The sequence below is a fragment of the Lutzomyia longipalpis genome, chromosome 2 (genome assembly GCF_024334085.1).
Source record: "Lutzomyia longipalpis isolate SR_M1_2022 chromosome 2, ASM2433408v1".
NCBI lineage: Eukaryota > Metazoa > Arthropoda > Insecta > Diptera > Psychodidae > Lutzomyia > Lutzomyia longipalpis.
Window position 1 is genome coordinate 23,579,507 of NC_074708.1, and position 23,008 is coordinate 23,602,514.

Here is a 23,008-nt window from a genome sequence, read left to right on the forward strand (position 1 = left end):
AATAGACACGAATAGCGCATAGAGCTCCATTTTGTCGAGAGCAGTTTTTTTTTTCTCAGAGTTTATTGAGAGTATTGAATTTTTTTTTGCGCCAATTTCTTATTGATTGAATTTCTTATAAGTGAGTTGAAGTGATGAGTGCCCATTCAGGGGGGCCTGGCCCTCCTGCAGAAACTTTTAATTTGTACAACACCTTGCATCGTGGGCAAATGCCCACACTTGAAGAATCTACAAAACGCAATTACAAGGCCCTTCGCAATGCATTCTTTACTCATCCATCGGATAGTGAAAAATACTTCATTATCAGTGGGGAAAGTCTCAAGGAGATGGATATTTTTGATATCCAACAAGGACTACAGGATATTTCAAAGGATAAATTTAAGACAGCCATGCGACTCCAAAGTGGGGATATTCTAGTACAGACGAAAGATATACACCAAATCAATGCACTCAAGGCCACCAAAATTTTTGGAAAGGAGAAGAAACCGGTTTCTATATCGGAGAACGGTGTATTGAACCAGTCCCAGGCAATCATCAGATGCAAAGAGTTGACGCGTGTAAAAGAGGAGAGAATTATTGCACAGATGGGAGAGCAAAATGTGATTGGAGTACAGAAGATTAAACGGAAAGATAATGGACAATGGATCAACACTGCAACACACATTTTGACCTTCAGCACTCCAACATGCCCTGCTGAAGTAAATGTTGGATATTTGACTGTAAAGACCGAGATCTACATTCCATCACCATTCAGATGCGTTATATGCCAGAAGCTGGGGCACACCAAGAAGAGATGCAACTCAAAGAAGAATCGTCCGAAGTGTGGAATTTGTGCTCAAGATTCACATGAGCCGGATTTCATCTACCCATGCAACCTGCCCAAATGTGTGAATTGTTTTGGTGCCCACCCAAGCCACAGCAAAGCCTGCCCAAAATACATCGAGGAGAGGGAAGTTAATGCAATCCGCGTCACCCTAAGGATCCCATACAATTTGGCGAGAGAGGAGTTGAAGAGGAGGAAGGGAGTTCCCAACCCCATCCTAAATTCCTATCCTAATTCCGTTCCTTCTAAATCCATCTCTTATGCTCAAACAGTATCAAAATCTGAAGGTACAAGCACCGTTAGCACCGATTCATTAAGTAAAGTAAGTAAAGTAGTTTATTCTGCAACTAAAACACCTCATGTAAACCGATCTCAGGTACAGTCACGAGCTGCAAATTCACTATTAAAAGCTCCTAAAGCATCTAAAGTTACAAACAAATCATACCGAAGGGCAATTAATGCTGCTCAAATTAATAATACTGTTCATGATGACACCAATGTCTCATACACAGTACTTGCTTCCCCAAATTATTCAAAAATTCGCACACCAAATTCCACCAATGCTCAATGCAAAGAAATTAGTCAAAATTCTCCTGAAATTAGTCAGAATAAAATCCAATTCACCCAAGATTCATCGCAGGCTATGTCTGTTGAGGTTGATGAAGATCAACCTGTTCCCTTCCCTCCCCCTGATCCTCCTCCTTCTCCTCCCCTATCCTTCCATTCCTATTCCCCCTCTCCTTGTTCCTCCACTGGAGGTTCTGATCGTCCCAAAAATTCAAGATTCTCTGATGAAGATGACCAAATGTTAAGTGACGATGATGACGTCTAACAATAATAATTCAGAAAATCTCAATGAAATTGATTTAAATTCTTTTGACGATAATTTTATTTCACCTCAATTTCAAAATAATGTAAATAATAATCTTTTATGTACAAATCCTTCTTTTGTACAGTGGAATTGCCATGGCTTCTGGCCCAGAAAACCAGACATTGAATTGTTAATTAATGAAAAGCAACCAGTTGCTCTTTGTCTTCAAGAAACTCATATTAAATTTAATCACAAAAATATTAATGGCCCAACTATTAGTGGGTATAATGCTGTTCATCAAAATCTTTCAGATAATCCCACAATGAGTGGCGGAGTCTCAATTTTTATACAAAATGGGTGGTCTTTTGATCCTATTGATTTGAACACAAATTTAGAAGCCATTGCTATTAGACTGCAATGGCACTTCCCCATTACAATTGTTTCTATTTATATTAATCCCGGAATTCCAGTTGAAGAATTAGAAATAGTTAATTTGATTAGACAGTTGCCCACTCCTTTTATTATCATGGGAGATATCAATGCTAGCAATCCGTATTGGGGTAGTAACAAGCTTGATCGTCGTGGAAAAATAATTGAAAAAATTGTTAATTCTGAAAATTTAATAATTCTGAATAATGGATCTAACACTAATTTGTCTGTTGCCCACGGAACTTTTAATGCTATTGATCTTACAATAGCTGATCCTCAAACCGCGTCTCGGTTTGTTTGGACTGTTGATAATGATTTAAGAGGTAGTGATCACTTTCCTATTTATCTCACTGATATCTCTTTTTCATATAAAGAGGTCTCATCTCAGTGCAGGTGGATTGAATCGGGGGCAGATTGGGATAAATTTTCAGAATTAATGCCAAGATGTTTTGCTTATAATTGTAATTTTCCTTTGATCTCGTACAATGAGGTAAAGGAGTGTATAATTTCTACTGCTAATTCATCAATTCCAAAAACTAAAGGTGGCAAGCAATTCAGAAGAGTTCCATGGTGGACACCTGAGATAAAACTATTAATTAGAGAGAGAAAAAGAAGTCTTAAAAAATTTAAAAAATATCCAACAGCTGAGAACAAGGAAGCATATCTTTCTATTGTTCAAAGGACTCGGGATAAAATTAATGAAGCAAAAACTAATTCATGGAATAGTTTTACCAATACCATTGATTCAAACACCCCACCAAGTGAAATGTGGAGAAAAATTAACGCAATTAGAGGAATTTCAAGTCCAAAAATTAGATATGTCAATTGTGATCAAGGAAGTTCTACTGATTCAAAAGAAATTGCCAATATTTTGGGTAAAAAATTTGCTTTCCCTTCTTCTAATATCTCTCTAAGTAATAGTGAAGTTGATTTTAAGAATAAACTTCTGAATGATTGCCCTGAAACTACAATATCTCTGCCATTTTCTGCTGAAATTAATAACTTTTTCTCTTTTCAAGAACTTAAAGTTTCTCTTTCAAAAAGTAAAGGAAAGTCATATGGCCCTAATTTAATTACTTATTCTATGCTAAAAAATTTACCTCAAGAAGTTCATTTATTTTTGTTAAAATTGTTTAATGATATGTGGGAAAAATCTATTTTTCCTGAAGATTGGAAAGATTCAATCATTGTACCTATTCCTAAAAACTCCCCTAATGGACCACAAGATTATAGACCCATAACTCTTACAAATTGTGATCTTAAGATTTTTGAGCGAATGGTTAATGCTCGACTTGTCTGGTTTCTGGATTATAACAATCTTCTTTCAAATAATCAAATAGGTTTTCGTAAAGGAAGATCTACTTATATGTCAGTTGCTAAACTTACTGGGGACGTCTTTGAGTCCTTCCAAAAGAGATCTCATACCTCCGCGATTTTCTTTGATATTGAAAAGGCCTATGACAGAGTATGGAGTGAAGTAATCATTAATCAACTAATTGAGTGGGGTCTAACTGGGTATATTCTAGAATTTATCAAATTCTATTTAAAACCCAGGAAATCAAGAGTACGGGTTAATAATGAACTATCAGATGAAAATACTTTTGAAAATGGAGTCCCCCAAGGGGGTGTCCTATCAGTTACTTTGTTTCTTATATCAATAAATAAAATTTTTTCCCTATTTCCAGTTGATGGTCCTAATAAAATTCTTGTTTACGCAGATGATATTGTAGTTTACAATAGTAATCCTAAAGATGATGTCAGATGTATTGAACTGCAGACTTGCATTAATGAATTGAGTAAATGGGCAGCTGTTAATGGTTTTCGATTTTCTTCAAAAAAAACTAAAGCTCTTCACTTTTGTAGAAAAAATGTAAGATGTACCCCACTTACATTCTCTCTTAATGGCACAGTACTGGAAAACGTTAAAGAATATAAATTTTTGGGAGTACATCTTGACTTTAAACTAAAATTTAACACTCATATTAAGAATCTTAAAATTGCTTGTAACAAAAGAATAAATATTATTAAATGCCTATCTGGTCTAAGTTGGGGATCGCATAGAGACTCACTTAGAACCATTCATCATGCTCTTGTACTTTCAAAACTATTTTATTGTAGTGAAATTTATTTTCCAGCTGCTAATAAATCTTTGTTAGACACTTTGAGCAGTGTTTACAATGCAGGGTACCGGCTTAGCTCTGGGGCTTTCCGGACATCCCGTGTTGAGTGCCTTCTTGCTGAATCTGGAGTTCCTTCCATGAAACTAGCAATAGAATTTCAATGTGCTAAGTCTGCAGTTCGACTCCTTTCAAACTCGTCTGCCCCCGGTTTTGAAAATTTGCGATGTTGGGAAAATAGGAAAGATGTAACTAGTTTCTACTCCTTTAGTGGCAACCTAATTCAAAATATGATTTCAGAAATTAATATTGAAATACGCTCTCCATCATTACAACCTTCTTGGTTGCTTAATGATGACTATATTAATACTTATATGACCACAGTTAATTATAAAGAAAGAACAACTCCTGAAATAATTAATATATTTGATAATATTGTTAATAGCATTCACACTGATTCTTGTGTGATCTATTGTGATGGATCAGGCAAAGACGATTTAAAAAGCTTCGCTATAACCACTGAAGATAATCTTATTTTCAGTTGTAGATGTCATCCCCGAACTACTGTTTTTGAGCTTGAAGCAATGGCAATTAAAAAATCCCTTGAGTTCATTCAAGATACAAGAAGAAATAATAGTTCTGAATTAATTAAATGGATTGTAGCTTCTGATAGTCTGAGTACTATCGAAGGTGTTAAAAATATTAAAAATGATTCTCCTATTATTAATAACATAAGATCTATTTTGATTAAATTGAAAGGTACGGCATGTCTTCTTTGGGTCCCAGGACACAAAGGGATTCCTGGGAATACAAAAGCAGATTTTGAAGCTAAGAAAGCTCTTGAATTACCTATGCCTACCTGTAATGATCTCACACTCAAAAGTACTCTTAATTTAATTAAAAATAAATTTAAAACAAAAAATTTGAATTGGTTTAAGACTGAGGTACCTGGTCTGATGAATAAAATTAGTTCATCACTTTCCCGACCTAAAATCCCTAGCTCTCTTTCCCGAAAAGAGTGTACCATCATATCCCGCATACGTATAGGTCACTCTAGACTCACTCAATCCTATAAAATGACTAAATCACCTCGTCCCATTTGTACCTTTTGCAATATTAAAAATGAATTTCTTACCATTGAGCATATTATTCTACATTGTAAAGTTCTAAATAATATAAGAAATAAAATTTTTGGAAAGAAATCAGCTCTTGAGCTACTTGACTTCTCTGAGGTCGGGTCTAGAAAAATTCTTGAATTTTTGTCAGAAATTAAAATTATTAATGAAATTTAATGTAAATTAGTTTTTTTTTTTTAAATTATACGGTGCGAAATTGTAAAAAAAGTACCTGAATAAAATAAATCTAATAATAATAATTATCTATCATGACAGTTTGACTGTGATGAGAATAAATTTTAATTCATAACAATATCACTTAATTTTTAAAGGAATCACGTGTGGAATTAACCATTAAATAAATTTAAATAAAATATCGTCAAATTAATTTAGAAAATTCTAAAACTCTCCACAAATCTTAATTGAATTATTATTAGTTATTAACTTGTTGAGGTTCTAAAAGTGGAAAGATTACAAGATAACACTGAGAATTCAAATTAAAGAATTCATCATGTCCATGGTTAAAAGTTTGAATTTTTATGTGATATTTTATCTCTCATTATGATGTAATTACATCTCGTGAGCGGTTCCTCTTCCTCGGGAATGTTCTTGATATTGTATAATGTACCCACGAGATTGCATTCTATGCAAATGATCTTTGTTGATGAGCGATGATGGGAACTAGGCGAAATAATCATCTCTGATTAAATAGCAATGGAACAGTTAATAAAGAGACGGTTCTCATTGCCCATGGAAATTTATAGGGTAAGAACGTACAACAAGTAGCAAGAACATTTTTTTTTTGTAAACCTTAAAATCAAATAAAAATTCTTCGTAAAATTCTATAGAATTTCTTGGTACCTACTTTTCAATTTAGAGCTCACATGAGGATGGTATAACATTATATAGGAATATTAGAATGTAGGTAGCTCATTTCGTGTACCTATATGTATGTAATGCTACACCGCAATATACAGCTTGCGAGGAATAAAACACCAATGAGTTCACTTTTGAGCCCTGTCTAGTGGAGAGTAGAGTGTGTTCAACAAAAAACAGTGGAGAGCTGCTGTTGAAAATAATCGTCAAGAAATTACATTTTGTGTTTTTGTTGGATAAAGTCATGTAATTGTGATTTAATATCAGACATTATGGTATTTCTTGTCTCTTTGTTCAATTGGCGCTAGACATGAGAAACACCGATAATTCTCGCAACAATGTACTCACAAAAATGCGAGATTTACAATTAGGTGATTAATGGAAATTGACTGAATCCCCTCAACGTGTTAATCTGTTGAGTATAAAGTAACGAAATTCTTGCAAGAAGCAGAACACCTTTTAGTGTTCTAAACTGAAGCGAGATAAACTTTTCTTCACTAAGGCACTCAGCAAGTTCACACTTTGAAATTTTTTCCCAAGTTGCCCGACTTCACCTCGCACTCTTTCCCATTGTTTGAATTCTGTATCACTTTGTTGCTATCACCTGATGATGGTGAGAAAATTGATGATGGTTAGTAACTCTCATTCAACTGTTATTAAAAAATTTCATTTTTCACCTCTTTTCTCAACATTTTTTTTTTCTTCAGAATTCATTGTGAAGAGACAAGAAAGCAGTTATTTAGAATTGTAACATTGCCAAGGTGAAGGTCGGATTTTTCTTAAGAGAGTTTCTTTAAGTTATGTAATTGACTATTACATGATTAGTTAAAGAAAGAATTCTAGAATTTCTTGGGCAAAATATTAAGATTATTGATTAAGAATTAACTTTTATAGATAATTTTGAATCAGATTTTGGAAAAAAATCTTATACATATCTAGCTTAAATTAAAAGATAAAAGTTTCTGGGAGTTTTTCAATGAGAAAAATAATCTCGAAAATTTCCTCACTAATTAGTATTTCAACAAAAGAATTGAAAATCCCTTTAGAAAAAAAAGTAAAACATACAAAATTGATGACCTAATTTATCCTCTTATTTATCAAAGTTATTGTTTTATGTAAAAAAAAAACATATCTAGGCTGTTCGTTTTTTTCTGTACCTGGAATTCCATTCTCAATGCTTTCCATGGCATTTTTTTATTGATCCGCGGGAACAACGCTTGAGCACAACGAGTGTGAAAAATTGAATTAAATATAAACAAAAATTACACCGTGAATTATTTAATTGGTGCTTGTAATAAAAGAACGAGCAGCAAAAAAAGAAAGGGAACGATGAAGATGAAAAAAAATTAGGTCTCTAATGCTTATGTAACTGTATTGAATGTCTTTTTGTGTTGCATTAATTACTTGAAAGAAACAGTCAACTTTTAGAGTTTTGTACCACTCCGCGCTACTGTTCTTTTGAATTTCGCCGTGTACTTGCAGTGTTTAGTGGTAAAAACAGAGAAAACGTATATGGAGTAAAAATTCTTTCATCAATACACCCATCTAGATGATTCCCATGGTGCATTGTGCAAAGCATGGGGAAAACAATAGAGTTGGGTGCAGTTGGAAGAATGGCAGTAATACAGTCGCGAAGAAAAATTGTAGATTCTGATGGAAAAAAAATATGTGTGAGTTAGTGCAGCTTATGGAAATTTATTCATTATACATATTATATTGTGTGAATGAGTAACACTTGGCTGCGAACGGGAGGATTTGTGCTATATTATGGGGAGGTAGACTGAATAGAATGGAAACCCATTTAAATGTGGGTCAATTGATGTGGGTCACGAATTTCATTGGGATGCTGCAAAGAAAAGGCCTTTCCCTTCTGTTTGGCATTTATATGAAGAAGGACTGTGTGTGAGTATGGGAAGGAGGAAAATGTTCATTTTTTCCCATGGATCGTTAACCCTTTTCAGACACCCACCCAGACATACAGGCTTCAATCTCACCCATACCCTACTAAAGACAAACTCCCATAGGGATTCATTGAGATTCAATCGAAGGATGTTTAGAAGATGGACATGAAGGAACTATCGGGGAAATTGATGGAACTGGAGAGACTGGAGACGATGAATGATGTCCTCCATTTCCTGGATATCCGTCAATCAGTCTCCCACTTCAGGAGCTATATGCGAGGTCCCATCACTGCTGGGTTGAATCCCACGTCTCTGCTTACGAATGAAAAAAAATTATTCCAATCTCGCACCTTCGTCACCCTTTTGCCACCAATCGAGTGTGAAAATAAAATTGAGAAGACTTTTCACATACAAAAGGACATTTCTCAAAACCCATTCATTTTCTCTGAAAGGATGTCATGCACAATACAAGGGCGAAGTACCTAATTGAAGGAAACGCAGAAAACAATTTTAACCCACCCAGTCTTGTAGGGAATCAAAAAAGGATAAAGAATCGCCAAAAATATTCACCATTTTCCACTGGGGTCATAACGAAAAAAGGCAATAAAGTTTTGTAAAAATTCAAAAAAATTGGCCGCCATTCGCCATTTTGTTCATTTCAATGCATGAAGCATATGTTTCAATGCTTCGTCAATATGAGCTTGTCGATGACAGTTTGACATTTCATTTACTTTTTTTGGAGAAAATAAAAAAATTGCATATTTTTTAGTTTAATTATCGTGGTAAATGTGTTTTACGTGTTGTTCGGGAGTGATTTTTATATTTGAATACCTGAAGGATGAATTCCCGCACAGCCTGTGACCGTCTCAGCGAGCACATCATTGGTCGTGGAAAAGGTCTTGGGAAAGGTGGTGCCAAGAAACATCGTAAGGTTTTGCGTGACATCATCCAGGGAATCACAAAACCAGCAATCCATCGTCTTGTCCGTCGTGGTGGTGTTAAACGCAAAGGATTCCAGCGCAGAGGATCTCTCAATTCGTGAAAAAGCCATCTTCAAGACGATCCACGACCATTGTTTTTGGATTGCTTTGTTTTGTAATGAGAGATGTGCTCGCTGAGACGATCACAAACTGTGCGGGAATTAATCCTTCAGGTATTCAGACATAAAAATCACTTTCGAACAACACGTAAAACACATTTACCACGGTAATTAAACTAAAAAATACGCAATTTTTTTTATTTTTTCCCAAAAAAAATGAATGAAATGTCAAACTCTCATAGACAAGCTCATGACGAAGCATTGAAACATATGCTTCATGCATTGAAATGAACAAAATGGCGAATGGCGGCTAATTTTTTTGAATTTTTACAAAACTTTATTGCCTTTTTTCGTTGTGACCCCAGTGGAAAATGGTGAATATTTTTGGCGATTCTTTATCCTTTTTTGATTCCCTACAAGACTGGGTGGGTTAAAATTGTTTTCTGCGTTTCCTTCAATTAGGTACTTCGCCCTTGTATTGTGCATGACATCCTTTCCATTGCTATTTACCTCAGGAATCCAGTTTCATCTACATGAAAATTATCCACATACCACTCTCAGCCTTGCTGCTGTGCAAATGCATCTGCAAAACAAACAAGACTCCATGTCACACAGGTTGTTGTTGGAGATGTTACCACCGATCAAGAATTTGCTGCATCTGAGAAATAATATACGTTAAAAAGTCGTGAGCGCCACTGTTCTTCCATTCTCAACTTCTTCGCGGGGCAATCGATTGAACAAAACAGTGAATTGAGATATCGGATGTGTGAAGAACAAGAACGACAAGAACTCTGTTTTCCGCAATTTGTCAAATACACAGGTGCTTTTGCATTCTATTATTTACTAAACATATTTTCAAAGTTCTTTCAGTTATCAACTCTTGGTATTTTAAAGGGCATTGAGTGAAATTCACAAATAAGGGCTTCAGTTTTTCAAAATCTAGTTTTTATTAATTTAAGAAAAGGTTGGAATGGCTTTAAATCCTAAACAAATTTAAAGCTTTAAACTTTCTATAAAAAATATAAACTTAAGCCTTGACGCTATAAAACTTTACCAAAGCTTAAGTCTTGCTTAAAAAAATTAGATTTAACTTAAAAAAAAATTATGTCTAGTCCTAAAACTTAAAGCCTTGTTTATCAAAACTTTAACCTGTAATAAAATCTAGAGATAATCTTAGTCCTACCTTTAAAAATTAGAACTTGCTTTAAAAAATTTCATACGAACTTGAGAGAAAAAAAAATTAAAGAAATAAGATTATATTAAGAACAAGATTAAGAAGCATTAATTTTAATTTTAATTAAGTGTTTTAATATTAAATTTCATTGTAAGTGTAGAGGAACTTTTATATCCGATCTGGATTTACGAATAACCTATAAATGAATTTTTAAAAAAAAATACACTCTTTTTTTACGATGGGTTTCTGCACAAAAATGTATGTCATATAAACAAATTTAATAGAAAAATCTGAACTTTTCAATATGTATTTCATCCCCTAATTCAACTAATAAATCAAATTACAACATATGACGCGTTTTATCCATGACGTGGAAAATATGCGCATATGGTTCTACAACAAGTGGCTATCATTGGATTTTTTTTTAAATAAATCTATGAATTTGCTATCTATAGTTTCATTTAAATAAAAGGTAACTAACTGAAATTTATACTTTTTATTTTATTATTATTTTTTAATTTCTTAATCATATCAGTTTATTCAAAATTTTAATTTTTCAATTTCTTTTCAAAATGTTTTATTTGAGCAGTCTATATGCGGAGTACTTATTAGGAAATTTCTTTTAAATATAAAACATGTTATAACGCTCAAATTGGATGTATTACATTTTGTTGTATTATATAGCAAAATGTGCTGTAGGTATATGCATTTAAATTACATTGTAGGAGCCGTGTGGATCCGTTGCTCAATCGAAATGTTAAACATGAGTCAAAAGATCATAATCAACGAGAGTGGGTGAAATATGCTTCGATGGTACACCTCAAAAACAACAGAAGACGACGCGTGGATTTGCGGAATGCATCGCGGCTATGGACATTGTACCACGGGCTTGAGTCGCGGGTGTGAGTGGAGGTGATAATATGCGACAAGAGAGGAACACCCGACGCAGAAGGTGGATGCTTCCGAAAAGAGAGCAAAGGGCAATTGTAGCCAGATCCGGCACTGCTGGCTACCATCGTGATGTAGGTGCAGGCAAAGAATTGGCTTCTTCTCATGCTGAAAGCTGCTATGATGCTTGCAGCTCGGGCACGCGCATGAGGGCTCGGTTTAGCGTCGCATTGTGTTCGGACCGCGCGCTCCGGGTTCCGCAGAGTACTGACTCGAGACATCTCCTCAGTTTGTCTCAAAGTTTCGCTGAGAGAAGGGTAACCTGCTGTGTGTTCCTTCGGCAGAGAACACGACATTCCATTACTAAAAGTGCATCGAAAGTGTAACAATTCGGCCTGATTTTCATCCCCCGCAACTGCCATCGAAGCTGTCACTCCGATAAGGGCAAGTGTCACTTGACTGACTAAAGGCGATACAGAGTGTACATTGTGTGTAGTGGACAGAAAGGACATTCGCAACACGGTGGTGTACTAAATAATAAACCCTGAATTTTTTTTTTACATTTATTTCTCTGAGTTTTCCGTGTTGCTCATGAAAAGCGGCAGGAGCAAACAAGAGAGAAAAAAAAGTGTGAGTGCTACGGATAACGTGAATGGTTGTGGCCCACAGTGGGTATTAAAGAAGCAAAAGAGGACAATTTCTCTGTGTGAATATCCGCATTAATTAGCAATTCACGGTGCGGAATAAAGAAAAGTTTAATACTGTGAGGACGTAACATGGTGGAGAAATTCTAGGCGAAGTACAGCGGAAATCACCTTGGAGAGCTTTTAAAAAGCTTTACCGTGTTTTTCGAGGGGGTGGTGAGCATACTTACGGCACCATCCATAAATTTTCACATGTATTAAATCTACATGTCGAGTGCGTGCCTCGCCGCAGGATCGCAACAGTGAGGAGAGGAGTTAAAACGATCCCAAACCCCTCTGAATGGGGTTGCGTTTAGTGGTTTGGATACAGCACAGCCACATCTCCCATTTGTCACTCCATCGTACATAAGTTAAAGTCCCCAAGAAGATGCAAATATATATGTTTTATATATAGAAACATCGCAAAAATTTTAGTGTTTCTGATATATTTTTCATGCTTCCAAGAGGTGAAAAATTGCCATACATACTTTAGTAGTATACTACCTATATACCCCCCAACACTGAAGGCCTAGTTTTGTGGATGAAGAATAAAACTGAGCTATATAGGTACATTACATACATATATGTATATCGGTGTAATACTCAATTGGTGAATTGCAAAGCATCTTCGGGGCAAATTGTAATTCTCGTGTGTTAGTTGTAATAATAGTAATCAGCTGAACGACTTAAGCTTCCTGCGGTGCAACCCCTTCCAAGTTGAACAACAGAAGCACGGAAGTGCATATCGAGATTAACTCTACTATATCGTACGAGGGTGAAATTTTACAGTGAAGTGGATACATTTAAAAATCAGTGTATCTTACTGCATATATGTATATTTACTATATATAGCAACTAATTACTGTTCATAAAGTTCTATTCAATAGAGTTCAAAAGACCAATTGAGACGTACTATTCTTCAATATACATATCTATGAAAAAATTAAATCGAAAAAAAGCCCTTCAGTGACTGAGAAAGTAAAATTGAAATTGAAATATTTTTCCAATGAGTGTTCTAGTTTTTTGACCATTCGACTTTCTTTCCAAGAAGGGGGTGATATTTTAAAGTGTTTTGAAAGTATAGTAAGGGTGTGTTGTGCTACGAATCATTTAAAAAATCCATGGTGTGTTACAGAGTGTAGAATTGCAGGTTTGAAAGTCAAGAAGGGAAACAACACAAACATACCCGGAAACGAGTCATATTTTTCTGGATAAGAAATTATCACGAGTTCCGTAAAAATATTCGCCTCCTGCCAAGCACCACAATCGCTATCGACACTGGGTAAGTACTTTGAGTTTTTTTTTTTTTTACATGACATTCATCTTTGAGTGTTCTCTCAATTTTGTGTTTTTCGTCGGACCCCCATGAATTATTGCACTTACAGCAAAAACTTGGAAATTCATAAATTTCCTTCTCTTACCCGTGGCGCCATACCGATGATGCGGTATAAGGGACAGATCCCAAAAAGGTCAGAAAGAGTACACCCAAATCTCATCGTCTTTGTTTTTTCTTCATCATCATACCCCCTGACAACATTCTCACTTTCGCCCTCACCCATTCCATGCATGGGATCAACCTTAATATTTAATATGTATCCAAGGAATTGTATATTAGTCTATGGGGAAGATAATATTTACGGAAGAACCCCCGTAAAAAAAGACACGAGGCGGGTTGGTGGTAGGACTTGGCAGTTAGGGCGAGTTTGACCATGCAGAATGAGTGGAATGAGGTGTGACCCGCGCCGAATTTATCTTCAACTTTTCTTCATAAATTCCCACAATTTTCCACACAGCGAAGAACTTTGTGACTCTGGCAACTGAAATGTCGGCTTTGCACCACCTACATATTTCACCTGTACCACCATTCTCAAACACCCCAACCACCTTTCCCGGTTGATGTGTTATATGTATGTATGTAGTATATTCACCACAGAACAATGTCATATTGTGGCACACTCTGGTGGAGTCGGAGACTCGATGGAAAGTCCATATATTCTGGGATCATATTCACCATCCCTCGCTGCATTGGATTCTATTCATATACCGAAAGGGGTTGAAAGCAATAAATTCCACACGGACAAAAGAGTGATGAAAATTTATGGGCATCTATCTTAGTTGATGGATATTTTATGTTATTTAGTCGTAAGTTTTGTGAGTTTCCACAGTATTAAAATTTTTATTAAACTCTCCCAATCTTGAAAACCAAGAAATCCACCCACATCCTTCCATCATTGCCAAAAGAACGATGAGCAGGTTGACTTATGATACCCCAGTATTCATTCAATACTCTTCCCTTTTTGTGGAAATTTGAAATGAAAAGTTTTCTCAACTAAAAGGAAAACTTTAGACCAAGACTTTCTACTTTATTTATATAGGTAGGTTAGGTATCATATAAAATATAAATTATACATGTATGAATTTACTTCCATTTAAGTATATTATTATGGTAAGATGAGAAAATTCAGATTTATTCATAAAATGTTACGTATTATGTATATTTGGGTGGGCCTGGGGTGCAGTGGATAGAGCGCTTGAGTGCGCATCCAAAGGTCGCCGGTTCGAATACAGAACCCGGCAACGCACTCCATCCGCCAACGTGCAATTAGATCACGTTGACCGGTTGGATCAGGAGATTGATAACACTCCTATCCGTAAAATGGCCCACACGTGGTAGTATCTAGCAAGGCAGCCCATTACTTCTCCGCAAGGAGAACAACAACATCATATAGGGCGGCCGGCCCTGTTCCTATATGGGACGTAGCGCCAAAATAAAAATAAAAATTATATTTGGATTTCAGAAAAGTTACAAAAATTGACTTTAATTTTTTACTATAGCCTAGAAAAGTACATAATTTTCTTCACAAAAACTATGATCATTTCGGCAATGATCTATCTTTGATAACAAGTTTCTTACTGTTTTATACTCAATCATCATAAATAAACGTTTTTTTTAAATGCGAAATAGTTAATTTATTTTTGATAAATCAGGGATAGTATTTTCTCCGAAGTGTTGAAATTCAATGGATTATAATGTATAGCTCTCATAAATCTTTTATTGAGGGTTTTAACATAAAGGCGTATAGTGTAAGAAAATAGGGAATGTTGAGGAAAAAAACAGGGACATGGACCAAATAGTGAAAGTTAGTAAATGTGACACAAAAATGGTGTCCAATTCGGCAGGAATGGGGGTGTAGTGTTGTGTGTTTAAAATTGTCAAAAATGTAAAGAAGGACAAGGGATGACGGCAATATAGGGCTTCAAAAACTGACGACAAGTCCGCATGAGGGTATGGTCCTCTTGGCACATACCAAACTACCACATAAAAAGAGAGAGAGAGAGTCTGTAAGGGTTACTCGCAGGGGGTTGGATACGAGGGATGTGTCTGGGGCTTTGAGAGAATAAATATAAAATATCAACTCGGCAAATGTTCCTCGATGGCGAACTGAGAGGGTGCGGCAGGGGGTGAAAATGAGCCAAAATTTCCATAATGTTCCACTCCACAGAGAGTCCCTCCCCATACATATACTGACTCCAGCCCCCGTCCACATTCTCTGCGTTCTACCCCTTGAACAATTTTATTTTATTTATATATATTTTTTCGACTCTCTCTTATGCTCGTGCACCAATTTCAGCTCAAGTACACCCCCACCCATTACTTGAGGGCATTTTCTCGAAACAACCACCCATCCGTACGTGGGGCTCAATGAAATTTTAATTTAAAACCATTTGTATGAACAAAAAAATGAACAAATAAAATCATTAAGCAAAATAATACACCCAAACTCAACATCATATTAATCTCATTTGGTTTTCATTTGATATTTCCCTTTTATGCTTTTTTTACAAGAATTATTTTCCGACCCATTGTTTTTGGCATTTGTTGAAATGGTTCAACGTTGAAATCACTTCTGTTGTATACATGACTTTTTACGCGTTTTACACTATCCCTAATGTTGCTACATTTTCATTAATAAAAAAAAGGTTTTCATCCCCCTCCCTCCACCAACCCCACTCCTCGTACAACATACAGCTTAATTGAATGAAAATTTCACTTTGAATGTTATTTTAGTTGCTGACCAGAAAACAATTTAGTTACTGGAATCCTCGATATTCAGGTCCGCTTATTTTATAATTGAATTTTAACACATAATGTCCGTTCACAATTTTAGTTAACATTTTTTGTGTAAAAAACATTCGTTGACGGGGAAATAAAATAATTTGCCTTGCTTTTTTATTAAAGTATTTTAACAAAATTTTTGATTGAAGGGAAAATTTTGTATTTGCATATCCATTTATTTTAATGGATTCACGTGTGTTATCTCTAATTAGGAATTAACATTATAAAGATAATGAATAAATGAACATTTTCCTGTTTTTATTTTATTTAAAAAAAAACTCGATCATAGAGATAAAACGGCTCCTTTTAAAAACTTTGAAATTGTCTGATTGGACAATTCATAGATAATTTCAACAACAACAATGAACTCAAAAGTAAGAACAATAAAATCAATAAAAATTGTGCTTTATTATTCTCATTCACGATTCAAGACTTTTTGAAACTTCCAAAACTTTACTTTAAATACCGTCATAATTGGTAGGTTTTCAAATTGATGGTACAATCAAATGCCAATTAAATTTTCTCAGCTGGATAATTTTCCTTAAGTGTTGAAGAAAATTTTCAAGCAATTTACGAGTTTTCAGGTGTAGGTGAGTTGCGTAAAAGAGCAGAAAAAAGCTTCTTTAGGGGTTACGTTCCAATTCTGTGGAGCGTGGAAGTGAGAAACTCACAGGGCGAAAACGTGAGAAGCTACAATTTCCTACAACATAGACGAGAAATTAGTCCAAAGGTCTTTAGTTAATTGAATTTGTAAATAATCTGAAAAAGGCGGCAAGTCACGATTATGAATTATTTATCAGGCATTTCTGGTGCTCTATATAGATTTTCTCGTCAATTTTGACTGGTGATTCCATAAACTAAATGAATGAAGATACCACAATGGTGGCAATCTAATTGATCCCCCTTCGGAAGCTTTTAGTCAGCTTTACCCTCGATGCGGCCCCAAAACGAGGGGATTTCTATTCTATTTAGGTTCCCTCAATCTTAATAAATTCTATGCCTTTCACTGAGGTTTTGCCTTCAATGTATTTAATAATAACTTGGAGATTTTCCAATAATTTATTGATTAATCGTGTTGGGGCGGAAGGGGAATTTCAATAAGGATTTTCACAGAATTGAAAGGAAGAAACTCCAGCAGACAACTACAGTCGACAAACGTTTGCTCGGGCACAATGTTCGATGAAAGACAATCAATAGAAATGGACTGTGATAGTGTATAACCTTTCTTCTCTGACCTTGTCGCCTAAATGGTCAAGCTACATTTATCCACTATAACTACATAAATTCATAATAAAATCGTAGCTATTGTGAGTCCAACAAATTAATTATAATACGTCCTACCTATACATTAGGGCATGTGGAATTCTGTGCAGTATAATAAACATACATATAGGATACCATACCTGCCTATTTATTTGTCTTTTCATTCACCCTACCGCTTTCGTATTGATTTTCAATTTAATACTCGAACCTTGTACACAGTATACTTATGATTCTGCCAAGTATATTTACTTGGTTAGTGAAAAAAAAAGAAAGTATAAGTTCGAAGAAATTGATCTCTTATGGGAATTATTATGGAATTGAATTACTTGGTATTTCACACGTGGCGCACATTATACACAAACAAACATAGAAATATTTTTTTTATCCTCGGGAAAAATATCTGTATATGAATAATAACAATATTTGAAAAAAAAACTTAATTTCAAATAAAAGTTTATATCTCTATTTTTTTTAGACATCTAGAAGAAGGAAGATTATAAGAGACGTCGGCAGACTTCTTGAAACTTTTACGAAAATTAACTGCAAATTTGATAGAAAAGTGAATTCTTAGCCAATATTCCTAAAATTTTACATAAAAAATTCTTAAAATGTTCCTTTAACCGAATTCATTTAAACCTTATGAAAATTAAAACTTTTATAATACCTACTATCTACAAATAGCAAATCTGGGTGAAATAACTATAAAAAAATAAGATAAAATTTTTTTTTACAAGATCCTTATTTTTTGTTATTTTTGCTGTATTTTCCTCAAGTCGTTAACGTGTTGCTTTCTTGCACTCGAAGCAACGAATGCCGAGGAAAATGATGGCTGCTAAATTGCGGTGAAAAATAGAAAATTGATTTGCTGTGCAATGCAATGAAAATGCGGAGGTGTCCGGAGGGGGTTTATCTAAATGGTGGATGGAAAATTCGAATGTGTGGGAAACCATTGCCAAAGTGTGGTGGGTAGATACGTGGGGGCTGATATTGTGGGATTCCCGCGCTATATACGAATGGGTGCCACCAATTGTGTGGTCTGCACCAAATTAAAGTGACAATTGGTTCAACATTGCTGTTTGATAGCCATGTAGAATAATTGGAAATGAATTGGAGAGAAGTCGTAAACAAACAATAAGTTTTGATGGAATTCCACCATGAGTAGTGATGATATAGAGAATTGAGATGTATTGTCCTACATATGAAATATCAACAAAAATTTTTTTTCGATCATATCAAAAGGGGACCTTTGGTCGTAAATGGGATGTAATTTTCAAAATCTCTGTTTGAGTTCGAAAGTTCCTCATCAGAACTTCCTGTCTAGTCTGCGAGTATTGCTGACAAAATGACTTATATTCTTGTTTGTTCTATTCCATATAGAAAGCTTTCGGGAAACTTTACCGTGGAACTTTAACGAGCATTCCGAAATATTGGCTTTTCTGCAATTTTCTTTTAGCTTCTCTATAAGCAAAACCAACTCTATTTTAATTGTCTCTTCTACTCTCTGTTTTTATCGTGCTTTTTGTAAGAAAAAGTTACTCTTTTTATTTCATTCCACAACATGCGGGAGGGAAATTATAATATCCCATTTTTTTTTCTTAAGTTTCCCTTTCAGGCTAGGTAACAAAAAATAATTTTCTCTTTGTTTTACTTTCCAACAAAATCCCTAACGCAACGTGCACGCAAGACCCCATCAAGAAGAACAAATAAGCTTTTTGTGCTTTTATACCTCCAATGTCGTTCTTGTTTTCTTTTTCTCAACCGCCAAGAGGAAATTATTAATTAAAATACCGTATATGAAAATTGTCCAGCGCGCGGTAGAAGATTCAACTTGTACAGTGTTGTGACCTCATCAACGGGAGCTGAACATTGTTATTGATGGATGAAATTCAACGCTCTAGTGCTAAGAGGCAAATAACTTTGAGAGGCATCGCATTTATTTATTTTAACTGACAAAGAATCAAATGTACAAATATTTGTTGTACCCAGTACCTACATATATATAATACTTCTTCAGTGAAACCATCATCAAGAAACATCAAGTTGAGAGTATGTACTTTGTAACAGATGATGAAAGTTCCATAAAGTATTTGTTGCATTGAAAAGTTTATATATATCATGAAAATTTTTCACTTGTGATACTTTCAAGCTTTTCTTGTTTATCTTAAAATAAGAGATTTAACTTATATTTTTCTGTGAGAAATTTTATTGTTTTTATACAATTTGTTGTGACAATATGTGATGGGACTTTTCAAAAACATTTTAAACATTTTTATTGTAGATAAGCGTAAAGTTTTAAAATTTTGGAAAATCTAGACAATAAATATTCCCATACAATTACATTAAATTAAAATAACTTATTTTCGATTTATTATAAGCCAAGTCATTTTTATGATTTTTTACTAACCTTGATACCTTTAGTCAAAAATACATAAGCTTAGGTTTACGTTATTACAAATCAGAAATAATTTAAGAAAACTTAATGCTGTTTAACTGCAAAAAAATTAAAGTTTAGGTCTTTGGTTACGGTTATTCGCTTAACTATTTTACTGATTACGTTTTTTCTTACGTTTTCTTTGATTTCCTGAATTTACCTAAAGTTCTTTTTAGAAATTCTATAAAGTGAAGCTTGAACTTAACCTAAACACTACAACCACTTTGTTAAATTAAATCATATTTGTAGGGTCCAGTATTGCAATCTTTCACCAACAACCTTTAACTTTTCATGCCTCTCCTTAAGACAAGAGCCAAGCAAAATCTTCAGAGTCGTGTGCCAAAGCTGAAGAGAGTATATAGCAGCTTGAAGAGTTTAACTTATAAGAGCTCCCCCACCTGGATGTTTTTTGGGTTAGTCACATGGCAGTTTGAATAGTGAAGAATCTCTTTACCGTTTTTCTTCCATTTCATCCAAGTTATTTTACTATATATTGTGTGTTTTTGATTTGGTAATTCTGTGCGGTCGTCAAGACTGTTGGCGCCTTCCTTGCGACGACGTCCAGCAGTATAAAAAAAAGTTGATTGGTTTACATGGCAGTTTTTTTGTTCTTCACTCCGATCGACTCTGGGGAGTTCGATAACAAGACGCTTTTATGCATATATACGCAGATACAATATGATATTTTATAATATTCACACTTCTCAAGTAACATGAATGTGTAAGACAAGGAGTGTTTGTATGTCGTGTGTGTGTGGAGAAGAGAGATGGAATGATGTGAGTTGCCGAAACATCCAGCCATCACTTAATGTGTGTATGGAATGTCGGCGCGTAGGCGTCCTCAGGCTGTAACGCCACACGATTAAGTTGAGTTGAGAGAGAGAAATCTTCAATAAGTCTTTTGGTTTTGTTAAATTATTCCAAAAGTTCAAATTCGATGCGTATTAAATTATACAAAGTATTTGGCCTTTTGCTCAATAAGGTAAATTAATAAGGCGCTTCTCGTTGCGGATGCTCTCTCGCAAAGATTTATGTATGCCATACTAAACTTGCTTCACATTCAAGCGTTTAAAATCATGCTATAAATCGCAAAATAGTGGATGAAAAATTCATAGAGTAACTCTGAAGCTTATTTTTTTCCTTAGTCTGTGTTGAACCTTAAGGATGGGGGGCAATTTATCGAATCATTTGCCTCAATTCCTCTCCCTGTGGCAGCGTTTAATATTGCGGCAGAATATTGAGATATCACGGAAACATAAAATAGTCTTCTTTCTCTTAACATCCTGCAACAATTTAGACGACGATGATGCGAGCACGCCACCGCGCTCACTCCATCACCCACTGATTGATAATGCCATAAAAATTCACCATGGCGAGGGGGTGCGATATATATCAGGGAATCACGGCAGATATGACAAAGAGAACAAACCAAAGAGGGGCGGGGGGGGGTGAGCATAAGAAAAACAGAGGAGTAGGATGTAGGCAATGAATTGCGGTGTGTCTCTATAGCTATAAAATTCATGAAGCTTTTTCATGTGCCTTTCTAACGATCCCAAACGATCTTCATAGATGAATTTGATTAGAAGAGTGCGCGGGGCGCCTAGATGTAAGACAATTATGTATGTACATCATGTGTATCATATCACGGGGAAAATGTGATTTTTTTTGTTTTGAATTACCTTCACATTTTCTACAAAGTATTCTCCATTGTATTCACATTATTTGCAACATATTAATCCCAATATGCGTAAGAATTTTTTGAAATCTTCGCGAATTCTAAAATTGTCTAGAAAAATCAGTTCTCAACCAAATTTTTCAAATTCTGTGTAAAAATTTCTAAAACTCTTATTTTAACCGAATCTATTCGATTCGAATTTGGGTTAATGTGAAATTTTGGAATATACCTAAGATATTTTCAATGTTACACAGAAAATAAAAGTTCGTAGCATTGTTCGTCAAATTTCGTGAAAAGTTCGTAACTCCAATGCTTTTATATGGGAAAATTCACCTCCAGGTTCGTAAAATGGGGTCTCACTCCCAGGGAGGTTAACCCCATTTTACGAACCTGGAGGTGAATTTTCCCATGTAAAAGCATTGGAGTTACGAACTTTTCACGAAATTTGACGAACAATGCTACGAACTTTTATTTTCTGTGTAGTGAAAATAATACATTTTAAATATTTTCCATTTCATAATTTTTCGTATTTCATTGATTTAAAAAAAATATTGTCAAGTCTCGAAAATAAGGATTTGAAGATAAAGTTCACAACAGAGAAGAGCTAAAGTTTTTTTCAAAGTCTCTTCTTCCAAGTTTTTTTTTTAGGATAATTCAACATTTCAATACTGCATATGTGGGTATATTATAACCACATCTGACTCGCCCCTTTATAGAATTTATCTCAAAGTCGTGGTTTTTCGCTTTTTGGCCACTTCTCTTGTTTCTGTTGAGATAAAAAATTATCTTATTTAAATTCTGACCGGGTCTATCTGCTCGTGTAAGCTCTTTGCCTCAATTTAGGTTTGCGACGCTTTAACTTGGAGTTTTCGGAATGAACGAAGCACTAATTATGTGACATTATATAAGTATATACCCATACGTATACAGATGAATTGGATAATTAGTATTTTATGCTAACAAGTCTTTTGCAAAAAATTGTCAAAGTCAAATACTAGGAGGGTGACAATTATTTTTCCATGTTGAACGCTAATTTCTTTCTTATGGATTTTTCACTTTGAATGCCTTGTGTAGTACCTTTTTTTCGGGGACTTTGCTGAACTTTCTCAAGAATGCCATATCGATAAGATAGCAAAGGCACGTTTTATTTAATTGCACTTTAAGTGCTCTGAATGAGTTCTTTTTTTCTGCTCGAACTTATGAATGTAGACAAGTATTTATACATTATGTTCTCTTTTTGAAAAGTTTGAAAAATTATTGGGGAATGTCACGATAAGATTCTATTGCTTTCTGGGGATTTTACATTAAAAACTCGCTGAAAAAAACTTATGTAAAATAGTGGAATTCAATATTTAGAAGAAAAAAAAACGAACCACGTTTGCATAAAAAACTACATAATGTACAATATTTCTACCTCCATAGTTTACATAAAAGCTTCTCAAATTCCATTATATTTTTTGGAGTTTTGGGGAAATGACAGCCAATTAAGGGATGTTACAAAAATTCCATATCCTAGTAAATTGCTTGCAATGATCGATCATTAATTGAATTGAATTTGTATGTACTTTTCAACCCTAATTGAGTATATAAAATTACAAGAACTATACGTAGAAAATGTTTTTGAATAAAAAAAAATCTTTCGCAAGAACTTTAATAATATCCAAAC

The 23,008-nt window shown here is 34.7% G+C and overlaps 2 protein-coding genes across 3 annotated transcripts in view; both read left to right on the top strand.

The window, feature by feature from the left end:
• The first annotated feature begins 209 nt into the window (after positions 1–209).
• LOC129789265 (uncharacterized) lies at positions 210–1,140 on the top strand. Its single transcript, XM_055825918.1, has 2 exons — positions 210–1,025; positions 1,096–1,140. Exons 1-2 carry the CDS (start codon positions 210–212, stop codon positions 1,138–1,140), a joined length of 861 nt encoding a protein of 286 aa, XP_055681893.1.
• A 10,326-nt stretch (positions 1,141–11,466) lies between these two features.
• The window catches only part of LOC129789596 (irregular chiasm C-roughest protein-like), a 130,586-nt gene continuing 119,044 nt past the window's right edge, over positions 11,467–23,008 (top strand). For both annotated transcript variants that reach the window (XM_055826521.1, XM_055826525.1), the window contains exon 1: positions 11,467–13,138. The gene's annotated coding sequence lies outside the window, so the exon portion shown is untranslated. The remainder of the gene's footprint in view (positions 13,139–23,008) is intronic.

What these genes read in the sequence shown, in the direction of transcription:
- LOC129789265 (XM_055825918.1), top strand. Translation starts at nt 210, where the DNA reads ATGCCCACACTTGAAGAATCTACAAAACGCAATTACAAGGCCCTTCGC. An exon ending in AGTTGAAGAGGAGGAAGGGA is followed by an intron (nt 1,026 to 1,095) that starts GTTCCCAACCCC and finishes ATGCTCAAACAG; the next exon opens with TATCAAAATCTGAAGGTACA.